This window comes from Dreissena polymorpha, chromosome 8, assembly GCF_020536995.1.
Source record: "Dreissena polymorpha isolate Duluth1 chromosome 8, UMN_Dpol_1.0, whole genome shotgun sequence".
Taxonomy (NCBI): domain Eukaryota; kingdom Metazoa; phylum Mollusca; class Bivalvia; order Myida; family Dreissenidae; genus Dreissena; species Dreissena polymorpha.
In genome coordinates this window covers 15,551,849-15,565,590 of record NC_068362.1, presented here as the reverse complement: position 1 = coordinate 15,565,590, position 13,742 = coordinate 15,551,849, and the positions used below count along the sequence as shown (strand labels likewise).

Genomic DNA, 13,742 nt, shown 5'->3' with positions numbered 1-13,742 from the left:
AGCTAGTCTCCACTGAGCCAAAATCTAGTTAAGGAGCACGTGCTTAAAGCTTTCCTCCTTGCCTACGTTATCAGTGTCCTCAGTGCCTGACTAGTGAGAGTGTCGAGCTGATACTGGATCTTGCGCAGCAATTCTGTGAAAACGCATTTGCGTAAAGTGAAGTCAAAGATTGGCCAGTGAAGTATGAACAGGCTAATCAGGGACAACACTTTCCGCTTTTATTGTATTTTAGTTTCCAAGTCTCTTCTTAGCGGAACATCCTGTTCAGGCAAAAAAAGGTGGCCCTAATTAGCCTGTGCAAACTGCACAGGCTAATATGGGAGGACACTCTTTGCACATGCGTTAAGCCCACCTCTTCTCCCATGTTATCTGTGTCGTCGGTGCGTGACTTGTGTGACTGGGGGGAGCGACTGGCCAGCTGATACTGGCTCTTGCGCAGCAGGTTACCAAGGTTACCAATCTCCAGGCTGGGACGGCCATAACTCCAGAACGAGGAGCTGTTGAACGATGCGTCCACCTGTGAACCTGCAGGTAATGTGAAACAACAATAGTGGCAGAATTTCTTAACAAATCTGATATGAATATCAATATTGCACACAACATTAAAATTCCTTGACAGCCATGCCTGCATTATTAAAAAGACCTGAGCAATACTGTATATGGGATAGAAACTAAATTTTCACATTAGGTTACCTAGAAGGGTAACAATCTCAAGTACTTTAGTAGCCAGACCAAAGAGAAAGTTAGCCATTCCACATCAACGGGCTTTTATTCCAGAATGTCATTAAAATGATACAATTTCCACAAATTCAAGCCTACATTTAGAAATTTCTTCCCCATTCTCAGTTTTGTCGATATTTTTTTTCTCCAAAATGGAAGGCCATGCTCTTTTCCCAAATCAAGATAAAAAGTCCTGCATCTTAATTTACAAAACTTTAATGGGCATTTTAAAAACAGCGAGACAATGTTTCAAGCTTTTTTAAAGAGTAAGCTGCCAGTACAAACTTACACAAGTTTGAAATCAACATGCCCAGACCTGAATCTACTTGTCCTGGGCAAATGGGGGACCACTTATTTCTATCCCTAGTATGGTAGCCAGCTTACCTGAGGATGCCTTACAATTCAAATTACAATTAATTTAAATATGCATATCTCACTAAACGAGCCATAAAGAAATCTCAAACAGATGTGCCTCATCATTCATGTGGTAATTTCTTAATAAGTACAAGACTATTGCCAAGAAATACAAGTCCCCTACTGGCGAAACTCCACCATTTTCAGCAATATTTCTAGTATATTTGTTGCCATAGCAACCAGAACATCTTGACGTAGGAACAAAATGAAATGATGTGCATAATCTCCATATTGCCATCTACCCATGTTTCAAGTTTCATGAAAAAATATGAAGAACTTTTCAAAGTTATCGCAGGATCCACCATTTTCAGCAATATTTATAGTCTATTTGTTGCCATAGAAACCACAATCCTTGACGTAGGAACAAAATAAAAATGACGTGCATAATGTCCATATTGCCATCTATCCATGTTTAAAGTTTCATGAAAAATTATGAAGAACCTTTAAAGTTATCGCAGAATCCAGAAAAGTGTGATGGACTGACAGACTGAGCAACAGACACACAGAGCTGCAAACCACAAGTCCCCTCCGGTTTCACCGGTAGGGGACAATAATATTTAGATACCTCGTATATAACTATAATGAAACTGTACATGCTAAAATGCCTTAATGGTGACGCCCACATTGTTTGAATGACATGAAAAGTATTGTTTAAGAGATGCAGTCTGGAAAAACAGGACTTTGCATGAGCGGAAAATTTAATCACAGGCTGTGATGTGGAAGACTTACTTTTTACTTTTATTGTATTTTTCTTTTAAATGAAGTATCTTCTTTAAGTATGAAAATCAAGTATAGTCAGATACCGCTGTCCCTGCTTAGCCTGTGCAGACCTAACAGGCTAATCTGGGATGACACTTTATGCCCAATCATTAAGCCCTGTTTTCCCAGAGCACAGCTCTGTTGTATATAAGATATTGTACTTACTCAAGATATGAGATATTGTACTTACTCAAGATATAAGATATTGTACTTACTCAAGGAAGCCTTGAATTCCTTGTCTTCCTGGTCCTTCAGATACATGGACAGTGACTGGAGATCTGTCATCTTGTCTGAGGGTGCTGGAAATAGGCAAATCAAGAAAAGAGAATAAGTCCTTTTTTGTTGTTTTGCTGTAGTTTGTGGAAAATAAAACACGATTCCAACATCAATTTGGACTCAACATGTGATACAACCTAACAAAAACCTTGATGTTTCATATAAAATTGAACATGACTCATGCATTTGTAATCTCCTAAAAATCATGAATAGAATGTCAGTACAATTAAGAAAATAACAACTCTTAATATGGCCAATAAACATAATATTTTGTTTCACTGTAAAATTGTTGAGAAAACATTTTTAAGCTTGAGCCATCCCATCCTTGTAAGTCAGAATAGCACATTTTCAAAAAAATACATGTGCAAAATACTTCAAGCTTTAAATAAACATTATATGTGACCAAAGCTGGGAAAATCAGTCTTGTGTTCAAAATATCACATTTTGACTTTTTGGTCATTTTGGATTCTCTAAACATTGTAGTTCACAAAAATGATGTAGATTTTTTATTCATCACATTCAAAACTAATTTTATGACCTTCCAAAGTGACCAACCCTACATTTTACTTTCACTAAAAGTCATCATTTAATACAAAAAAAACAACGAAAACATTCAAACAACAAGCACATTGTTTTATTAAAACAATAATCTTTCCTTAAGTCAAATACATAATTATAGTGCAATAAACTGACAACAGCATTATGGACATTTAAAATGTACCATTTGTGTTGCTATGGCAACTGATCTACATGTTAATAATCACCAGAGCACACAATCATGCCTTTTATAAATCTATGAATTGTATTTTCAATCAAGTGTTTGTTTAAAGGCAAACACAACATTAATTTCACTGTTTTGTAACTAGGTAAACAATAACAATCAATAATTAGTGTGTTCCATGAACAATTTCCTTTATTTATTCAGTTACATGTGTATTTAAGTATAATGTAACCTCAAACACAACAGAATGGAAAAAAACAGCATTGAAAAGTGTTGGTTGAAAGTACACTTGGATACTAAATGTTTCAGTAAATGAAATAATCATTATTTATTATTATTTCTGATAGAGAAAAATAGACAAAATAAACAATAACTTAAACATAAAAATTTGTTTGTTTTTGTTACTATGGAAACAATGTAGCAAACAAACAAAAATATAGGATTTTCATTGTAAAACATAAATAAATACAATATTCACACTGATTTTTTTTCCAGTTTTTGGGAAAGGCAGTCTGTGTCCAAAAGGTGAAAACAATTGCATGGTTACATGGAAAAAATTATTTTTGTTTTGTAAATATGAGATATAAAAAACTTGAAAACAAGCTTGTGCAATTAGAACAACAGCGCAATTAGAACAACAAACGTTTGTATTGAACATTTCAAAACCTGTATCAACTGACACATTTAGCACTCGTATTCATGTTTTAGCTTTCCTAGGAATAGAGGATTTTTTGCATTGTTTGGGGGAAAATATATCACCCAATACCTTGGCCAAAATAAACACTGATACATGATGTATGTAATTGTTGTGGCATGATCAGAGAAGATCAGATGCGCATCTGAATGCATCTTCTTTTTTGGGGGGCACAGTCTGTTTTTTGTTGCTCACCAGTAGCGCATTTCGGACATGTTAAGTTTTTGGTTCATCTGTGCGACAGAATTCACGAATGTTTTCAAATAAATACCACTGATGGTCCAGATTAAGCCCTTTCGCAAACATTTCTTATGGCAGGTTGTCACAGCTCACATTAACATTCACTTTCGAGACCTTCCTGAGAGTGATTCTGACTACTGGTGAGTCACTAAATTCCCTGCACTCCACAACACCGGGATGATCTGCTGACACATGGAAATTGATGAAATTTAGTGCCATTCTTTATGTGGTGAAACAATGTCGATAGGTAATCCTTCCTGTCTTAGATAACAACAGGATTGGAAGAGTCCCCCACAAGCTGGGGGATGTTGTGGCCCTGTCCTTGACGATAACCCCACAGACTGCAGCGACATCAGACAACATTTCTGCATTGAAGTTTCTGTATCAAGATTACCATTTTATTAAGAAACAATTGCAAAATATAGTTTTCCTATAATCATATTATTATTTTGTTGTTGTTGTTGTTGTAATAGAAAACTACAAAGTTTGAAGGATGCTTTTGCATGGGATTTTGTTTGCCATATCAAGAATTTCATACCAATAAAACAGCTGAAACTACTAAAATAAATATTTATTTTCCTGTTACAAGACATAAAGTACCTACACACTATTTTTAAGTGATCTTTTATTATTTTTATATTTTATTACATGGCAGAACAATACAACTGTTTAGACCTATGGAAATGCAAACAAGGTTTATCAAGAAGGATCATGCAGGTCACATACACCATACTGTGATAAGGAATTTACCTCCACTTTGACTTCCAGATGCCAAAGTGTAAACCTTGTATGTCTTATCAACATAAAGCTTAGTGTGATGATTCTGTGTAAACCTGAAAATTAATGTTAAAAAATAATTTTTTAAAAAAGGTCACGCTACAATTTAGAATATGTATTTTGTAGTAATTGATTGACTTAAAAATGGTTTGACTCATTTCAATATATTTTTTTAAGAGATTTTTCTTTTTGGGATTGATACCAGAGTGATTTTTGTTTAACATTTTCACTACATATCAACACGCTTTACCATTTTGCAATTGCATTACTGCAAACAAATATTTTTAACAACAGATTTAGCTAAATTAATTTCTCAACATTAAAAAAGCTATCAGAAACACAATAACTAAGGGCTTGTTATTACCTACAAGAACTCTCCACAGAAGGTACCAGATGACTATGTTGTTTTTATTTTGGCCGCAACAGTTGTCACACTGAAAGTGAGCATGCTGTTCGCCAAAACGGTATGTGTTGAGGTAGTGGTGAACCTGGCTGACCACAGCATTTGCACCTTTACCATGTGACTGGCCTGTGTCTGCGAGGTAAAACACCTGCTTTCCTGTGAAACAGAAGATTAATAAATAAACCGTAATAACTTACTAGAGATACCCAAATAGTTCTTTTTTTTCCAATTAATTAATAGGTGGTTTGAAACATTTAGATAATGCATGGTTATTGTCTTATCATAAAAGATTGATATTAGACAAGAATGATATCCTCCAGACCACACACGCACACAAACACGCACACACACACACAACAATAAAAAGTAAATAATCAATTGGTAGTTGATTAAATTTAGACTGATTAAGTTTGTGCATAGCAATGATATAAAATTAATTCAAATACCAGATCCTTCACAGCTGATTCCATACACCTCACACTTCCTCAGGGTCTTGAAAAATAACTTTCCAATCTGTAGAATATCAAATTATTGGTTATTTATCTACATAACACTTTTTTTATAATAATAATTAATTAAATTTGTGCTTAAACATTTCTAAAAAGTCAACCTTAAATTTGTTTTGTTTATCAGCTTCTGCCACATCAAGTTCAGACTTTTCAATAAACGCAGTATCTGATGTATTTTTTTGACAGCTTCAACATCAATATCAATATCAGACTCATCATGGTTTGACTCAAGGTCACTTTCATAATCATCTACCACATCAAACAAATCTTGAGTAGCGGGGTGAGAAGTTTCAAAATAAAGTTCATTTACATTCGATAAATCATTTAAATTTAAAAACGAAGTGTCCTGGTCTTGTGAAATTTCACATGGAATAGTGTTGGTGTTAATAAATTGAGACATGATATTTTGAAGTCAAATTTTAATCTACCACCATTTCATGTAAACAATTCAGTTGCTATCGTACAGTTTACTTCCGGGTCAAACTTGCGAGTCGCGAAAATTAATCACAAAGCCAAAATGCACATATATCTTTCACTTACCTATTTTAAGCATGTGGAAATATCATTTCCGAACCCTCTTCGATTGAAGACATGTAACAGTGCACGATGTCATTTTGATTTACAGCGTTTAGTAGCCATTGAAAATGAACACTACGAGACAGGTTGCGCTACCTATGAACTGCTCAAACGAAACTGTGTCATTCAAGGGGAATAATTTGAATTAAATAAACGGATAACAAACAACCAATTGTGCCAGTGTTTAAAGGACATATTCATGCTATATTGTGGAAATTTTCAAAGCATGTCATAAAATAATGAGCCGAGAAATTGTATTAAAAAGACGAAATATCCAGCGCATTTTCTTACAAGATTTTTATCTCGCGATTTCCCGACATAAACGTCAGCGTACACAAGACTGATTTTCGCTGACGACGTCACATATGTGAAACAAAAATCATAAATACTATTTTAAACACAGAATATATCAGGGGTGTGTAATTTAAGAACCACCCCAGGCCCAGGTGAGCAAAACACCCTAGCCCAATTACAAGGTATAAGCAATATATTCATTTATATATATATTGGTATATAGATTCAGCAACGTTAATTTCTATTTGTAAATATAAAAAACAGTAACACAACTCTGCTGAAAACAAAAGTGACGAAAAACTGACTTAAGAATAGCAAGAAATCCTATGAGTGTGCTTACATGGTGATCTAACGGATGATGACAGCGAGAGTCTAGACCGCAGTCCACTCCAGTCCAGACTAGACAGGGATGCCCCAGGTGAGTATGCCCCGCTGTGGAACGATGCGTTTGAAAGTGACGACATGTTCAAGCTGCTTGCGTTGCTGCCCATTATTGGCAGGCTTGTGCTGTGCTACAAGTGGATTGTCACAGACATTGCTCAAGTGTTAATTTTACAATTTTGGAAATGGGGCAATGGCTCTTTTGAATGGGAAAAAATTGTGTTGTTTTGACTGAAATTGGGGAATTCAGTTGAGCATTTTCTTGCTGGCAAATACTATAAAATTGAGAATAAGTCTTTTTAACCTTATATTTGCTGAGGTTTGGTTCAAAAAGCTGGACAGGGTGGCCATGTTTTCCAACAAACCAGAACCATTTTTTATTTCATATTTACAACAAATGTTTCAACACTGTTTAATAAAGACAAAAACTATAAGTGTGACTTCTAGAGAATTAATAAACTTTTTCTTTAGTTTGACCTTGTGACCTAGCTCTTTTTTTTACCTCACATGACCCTGTTCACAACTTGGCTGAGGTATCATTTGACCTAGTTTCACGAAGATTAACCAAAATATGTGGCCTCTAGATAGCTGACAAATCAAATGCTGACAATAAGCGAACAGCAATCAAAAAAGCTCACCATGAGCACTTTGTGCTCTGGTTAACTTAAAACAAAGAGCAATTAAAGTTGCTAGGATTAAACTTTCATAAGGGATATTCCAACTGTTTGACAGAAAGGAGTGACTCGTGTTGCCGGACTACCCATGGGACGAAGCAGTCATCGAGCCCAGATTTGTGGGGGTCAGTTTGCCCTGCTACCCCAAAGGCCTAATCTGCTTGTTTTTCTACGAAGCAGATCCATTTTCAAACTCAGTTATCTTTATAACAAATGTTCGACAAAGTTTCATAAATATTGGACTAAAGATGTGACTACTAGAGTGTTAACAAGCTTTTTCTTTGATTTGACCTAGTGACCTAGTTTTTCACCTCATGTGACTCAGTTTCGAACTCTGCCAATATATCATTGGGAGAAATATTCTGACCAAGGTTCATGGAAATTTACAAGGTGAATTTTTACGCAGCACAACGCACAACTCTGGACAGACAAAACGAGACCATAAAAGTTTTTCATTAGCATGTTGTGTTGACGTGAGCTTAAAAACAAACAGCAATAAAAGTTGCTATAATTACCCTATCATAAGATGCATGTCCACTGTTTGACAGGAAAGAGTGGCTTGAGTTTCCGGCGCCATACCCATGAGCTGAGTCCGACAAGGAGCCCAGATTTGTGGGGGTCAGCTGACCTCCGCTACCCCAGGGGCTGGATGGGATGGACCCTGGGGTGTAGGCAGTGTGACTGCTGGATGGGGTGCTGCTGGAGAACACAAGGCTGGGCTCACTGCTGGCTGCGCCTGGGCTCCTGATGGGTGACAGTGTGAAACCGGGATCTGGAATAAAGTTAGCCACCATTTCATACTGGCTGTGAAAGTTTGCTGATATTTTATGTGAAACCTCAATCTGGAGCAGTGACAATTTGAAACCAGGATCTGGAGACATAGATAATGAGCATTTACTATTGGCAATCATAGTTTACTAATATTTTCATGTGCAACATGTGAATTTTGAAAACAGATAAACAGCATGTGATACATGCTATGATAGTTAACAACAGTCTAACCTGCCAATAAAGACCACTCAAGGAATGGGGTTGTTGTGGTCTTTGTTCACAGGTGGTCTTTATTTACAGGATTGATTGAAGCTTTGCAAAATATGCTCAGGGCTTTGAACAGGTACCTTATCTATGAATGTGCTCTATTGTTGAAATGTTTGAATACTGAAATTTAATAAAAGAATGAATATCAAAATGTATATGTGCAATTGGCATTGTAATTTTAAGGAAACTGTACATTTCCTAAATGAGTTTCCGGCGCCATACCCATGAGCCCCATGGGCCCCAAATTTTAATTTCTTTGATATTTTCAGCAATTAGTATATTAATGGAAAGCCACTCAAGTAAAAATGAAACTTCTTTTGACAAACTGTTGAATGCATAAAAGAAGCAGGCGTCTACCAATTAGCAATGTGTGTTAAATAACAAAATACTGCAATTGAGTTCAGTAAACTGTCATTTGTGAACATCTCCATACCAACAGACGCGTGCACCTGTAAGATGTTCATCACGTGACTATCACAAAACCATGGCGACCATTGTTTTATAAAAAGTTGCAAAATCCTTGATTGTTATGATTGAAGTGGTTGTTGTTAAATGTAGCTTTCAAAATGGATTTTGGGGAATGTAAAATGGCGATTGCTTATCATTATTTGCAGTGGAATGTTACTTGCAGCTAAATATATAGTGAAATGGTTCCGGAGGAAATTGATGTGGTGGTTATGGACAGGGGGTCGCTATTTAAAGGTGGTCACTTTGGCAGGTTAGATTGTAATATTTTATGTGAAAACTGAATCTAAAACATAGATAACCACTATTTAACACTGCCTATGATAGTTTCTTTTATTTGATACCAATATTTGAACATTAGATAACCAGCATTAAATATTGGCTACATTAGTTTATTTTATAAGATACATGGATCTGTAATATAGAAAACAAGCATTTAATATTGGCTACATAAGTGTATTCTATGCTATCAGGGGTTTTTTTTAGAAAAAGGGGAAGACGCTGGACGCTGGGTGAAAGGGGAAAATATAGTGCGAAAGAGACATAGTTGGGGAAAAAATATAAACTGTTTTAATCAATGTCTTTAAACTCATCTCCTCTGATTGCAGGTTTTTTTCACCACTGTCTGCGCCTCCGCAAAATGAAAGCATTCACAAAACAAAAAAACGCCCCCTTTCCCAATCAAATATAAATGACATTTTCCCAATTTATTTACAATAAAGAAGTTTTCTGTCAAAATCATAAAAAAATGTTAACAAACACTGAAGACATTAAGATTGACTTCCCTTTATCCATTACCTTATATTGCATGCGCTTGACGACTGAGATGTAAGCACGTTTAGTTTGAGGATTCTTCTACCAAAATTAACAGCAATAAAGTGCGAAATGTTCTGCATGACTTTGCAAAAATTAATAGGAACCGCAAACTGCACATTCTAATTCAACTCCATAGATGCTTATTTCGATTTTAACGTGATTTTGCGACCACCGCAAATGAGCTAGTATTGCGATGGATAATTAAGCAGTCAAAATTAACAATTTTTTATTTAAAGCTTAAATAAATGCTAAAAAATTAAAGAATGAAAAACAAGAGTGCCAAACTGTCAACGATACTGCCGTTTGAAGGTTTTGGACAACTTGATAACTAAATGGTGATTGTTTTAAACACACAAAATGACCATGTGACCTATTTTTTGACCCCGCATGACCCTAGTTTGAACTTGACCTAGATATCATCTAGACACAACTTCTGACCACATTTGGTAAAGATCCGATGAAAACTACTCCAATTAGAGAGCAGACACCATGCTACATGCTTGAAATGCACTAAGTGACCTTGTGACCTTGTTTTTGACCCGACATGACCTATATTTTAACTTGACTTAAATATCATTTGGACAAAACTTCTGACCAAATTTGGTGAAGATCGGATGAAAACTACTTCAATTAAAGAGCGGACACCATGCTTAATCCTTGAAATGCACTGAGTGTGACCCCGTGACCTAGTTTTTGACCAGTCATGACCCATATTTGAACTTGACCTAGATATCATCTAGACACAACTTCTGCCCACATTTGGTGAAGGTCAGATAAAAACTACTTCAATTAGAGAGCAGACACCATGCTAAATGCTTGAAATGCACTATGTGACCTTGTGACTAAGTTTGTGACCCGGCATGACCCATATTTGAACTTTACCTAGATATCAGTTAGACACAACTTCTGACCAAATTTGGTGAAGATTGGATAAAAATTACTTCAATTAGAGAGCGGACTCTCCTGTGGCTGCCGCCCGCCAAGGGTGATTTTATAATATGTGACGTTTTGAAAAAACGGGCGTATAAAAAGTTACCCTCAACCGGGCTCGAACCACAGACCCCTGGAGTAAAAGTCTATGGCTTAGACCATTCGGCCATCTATGCTCATAAAATGAGTGATGTATTTTATACCTTATAGAAGCAATCCTCAGAGTATCACAAAATATAACAACAACAACAGAACTCTCCAAATTTTTCAATTGTTTTGCGTTGCACTTGCAGCGTTTTATAATTTTCAGGTTTTTAAAGCGTCAAACGATGCACATAATGGATATCATAGAGCATGGAAAATGTTCAGTATTACTGTTTCCTCACAAATATCATAACTGCAACGAAAATTTGCGTATCTGAACCTAATTTTTTATTTTGTAAATTTACCAAAACGTGAAAAGTCCCCTTTAATACTAATTTTTATTTTTTATTTGATTTTTTAATCCCTAAAGCATGTCATAATTAACCTGGATCTGGAATACTATTGAATCATTTGAGTTTGTAGGGTACACATTTTGCGTAATTTCATTTCCAGACATACTTGCGAAGTATTAGATTCATGCAAAGGTGATTTTGAACAAATATGTTTCCCACAAATATCTGTTTTACTCACTCAGAAAAGCTCTAAAAACGTTTACAAGCTATATCTGATCTTGCAAGAGTTAACGATTGTCCCTGACCCCCAGTAGAAGTTTCTGAGTTTCTGTCACTGTGACCTGTATTATATATTGAACAACTTTTACCACAGGTTCCAGGCACAGTGGACTACCACAGCTAGCATGAACCCAATAACCTTGTAAGAGTTACCTACCATTGTGCCTGACCCCCAGTAGACGATTCTGAGTCTCTGTCACTGTGACCTGTAAACTGAACAACTTTTACCACAGGTTCCAGGCACAGTGGACTACCACAGCTAGCATGAACACAATAACCTTGTTGTAAGAGTTACCTACCATTATCCCTGACCCCCAGTAGACGTTTCTGTGTCTCTGTCACTGGGACTTGTGTATTGAACCACTTGTACCACAGGAATCTTGTGCAATCAACAATCACAGCTAACACAAAGATTATCAGCAACCAACTTTCTGGAAAAGTAAACAGCCATTATTAGTATATGTCATAAATGAAAGACTAAACTGAACATAAATAATAATAATTTAATTCAACAAATACTGGGTTTTAAAATTTGACATTGACAATTCAATGCATTATTAAAAAGTGTTTGCCAGAGTTTAGGTTACCACGTGTACCAGAATAAATTCAAATAAGTTTTAAAAAGAAGTGCTAGTTTATGTTTGTTTATAAAATACAAGCAAGTCATAAATAAGCTAAATTAAACAAAGTTATTGTCAAGCAATATGGTCCCCTACCGGCTCCACCATTGTCAGAAATTCCACCATTTTCAGAATTTTTTTTTTGGTTGCTATAGCAACCACAATTTTTGACGTAGGAACAAAATGAAATGACGTGCATAATGCCCATATTGCCATCTATCCATGTTTCAAGTTTCATGAAAAAATATTAAGAACTTTGAAAGTTATTGCAGGATCCAGAAAAGTGTGAAGGACACACAGACAGACTGACTGACACACAGAGCGCAAACCATAAGTCCCCTCCGGTGAAACCGGTAGGGGACAAAAAAGCAAGCAAATTAGTTGAATTGATATCCCCTGCCAAATAAACTGTGTTCATGGATGGTTGCAGAACTCAAATAAAACAAGACTATTGCCAAGCAATATAGGTCCCCTACCGGCTCCACCATTGTCAAAAATAATTTTTTTATTATGTGTTGTCAAAGCAACCATAATTTTTAACGTAGGAACAAAATGAAATAACGTGCATAATGTCCATATTGCCATCTATCCATGTTTAAAGTTTCATGAAAAAATAATAAGAGCTTTTAAAGTTATCGCAGGATCCTGAAAACCACCATTTTCAGCAGTATTTCTAGTCTATTTGTTACCATAGCAACCAAAAATCTTGACGTAGGAACAAAATGAAATGACATGCATAATCTCCATCTTGCCATCTATCCATGTTTCAAGTTTCATGAAAAAATATGAAGAACGTTTAAAGTTATCGCAGGATCAAGAAAAGTGTGACAGACAGACAGACTCACAGACAGACAGACAGACAGACACACAGAGCGCAAACCATAAGTCCCCTCCGGTGAAACCGGTAGGGGACAATTACAAAGTGTAAGGTTATTGATGTTATGGATTGTAATTCTCCTCATTGATTTCTGCACACCCATGAAGTTTCATGTTGAAATCTTCTTAAGTATCTGAGATTTAGTCCTGGAAAGTTACATCATACAAAACAACAAAAAACAAAGGCAATAACTCTTATTTAAGGATTCTTGTGGTTCTTGTGCATGCCACTTCCCATAATTGACATATATAAACCCATGAAGTTTCATGTTGAGATCTTGCCAAATGCAGCGGATAATAACTTTTGCACAAATCAGGGTTCGACATTAACTTTTTTTACAGCCAGACCATCAAACTAGCTCCTCTTATAATGTACTAGCCCGAATCTGATGTCTACTAGACCATAAATGACATAGCAAATAAACAGAATTGTGTCGTGTCACTGTTTAATCAGGTTTTATCAGAAAATAATAAGTGAACACAAGAAAGTTATTTTGATGCACAGAGTAAAAAATAAAATAAAACTATTTTCCAACATAAATTGTTTGTTGTAATTTCACTGTTTATCACCAGTTAAACAAATGATGTCTGTACAGCAGGTGACATTTATTAAACGTTATCAAATTCTGGACTCCTTGACCGCTGTGCTCCATGCTACCACAGCTCCAAGGCCCTTTTCCATCATAATCTGTGTCAGTTTTACCGTCGGATTCTTCTTTATTAACTTTTTTGTCGGACGAAAATCCAATCTTGAACAAAGCCATTCTTTAAATTACATTCTCTCGTCTGCTTCGCCAAAATGTTTACATTGACGATACCGATTTTCGATAGAAGTCGTAAAAA

General features: G+C 35.9%; 1 protein-coding gene and 1 long non-coding RNA gene across 4 annotated transcripts in view; both read right to left on the bottom strand.

The window, feature by feature from the left end:
* LOC127841358 (transmembrane protein 209-like) overlaps nt 1-13,742 on the bottom strand; it is a 52,824-nt gene that overhangs the window by 22,320 nt on the left and 16,762 nt on the right. For all 3 annotated transcript variants that reach the window (XR_008030943.1, XM_052370165.1, XM_052370166.1), the window contains exons 4-8: nt 11,703-11,834; nt 7,954-8,210; nt 6,724-6,895; nt 2,109-2,192; nt 353-525 (exon numbers count right to left, since the gene is read on the bottom strand). Coding sequence is in view for 2 of the 3 variants with exons in the window: in XM_052370165.1 (XP_052226125.1) it covers nt 353-525; nt 2,109-2,192; nt 6,724-6,895; nt 7,954-8,210; nt 11,703-11,834 (818 nt within the window). In the remaining variant the exon portion in view is untranslated. The remainder of the gene's footprint in view (nt 1-352; nt 526-2,108; nt 2,193-6,723; nt 6,896-7,953; nt 8,211-11,702; nt 11,835-13,742) is intronic.
* Nucleotides 4,575-6,433, bottom strand: LOC127841360 (uncharacterized). The gene is made up of 3 exons (XR_008030944.1): nt 5,451-6,433; nt 4,966-5,160; nt 4,575-4,657 (listed from the first exon to the last, which is right to left on the bottom strand). It is a non-coding gene; the product is annotated as an uncharacterized LOC127841360 (long non-coding RNA).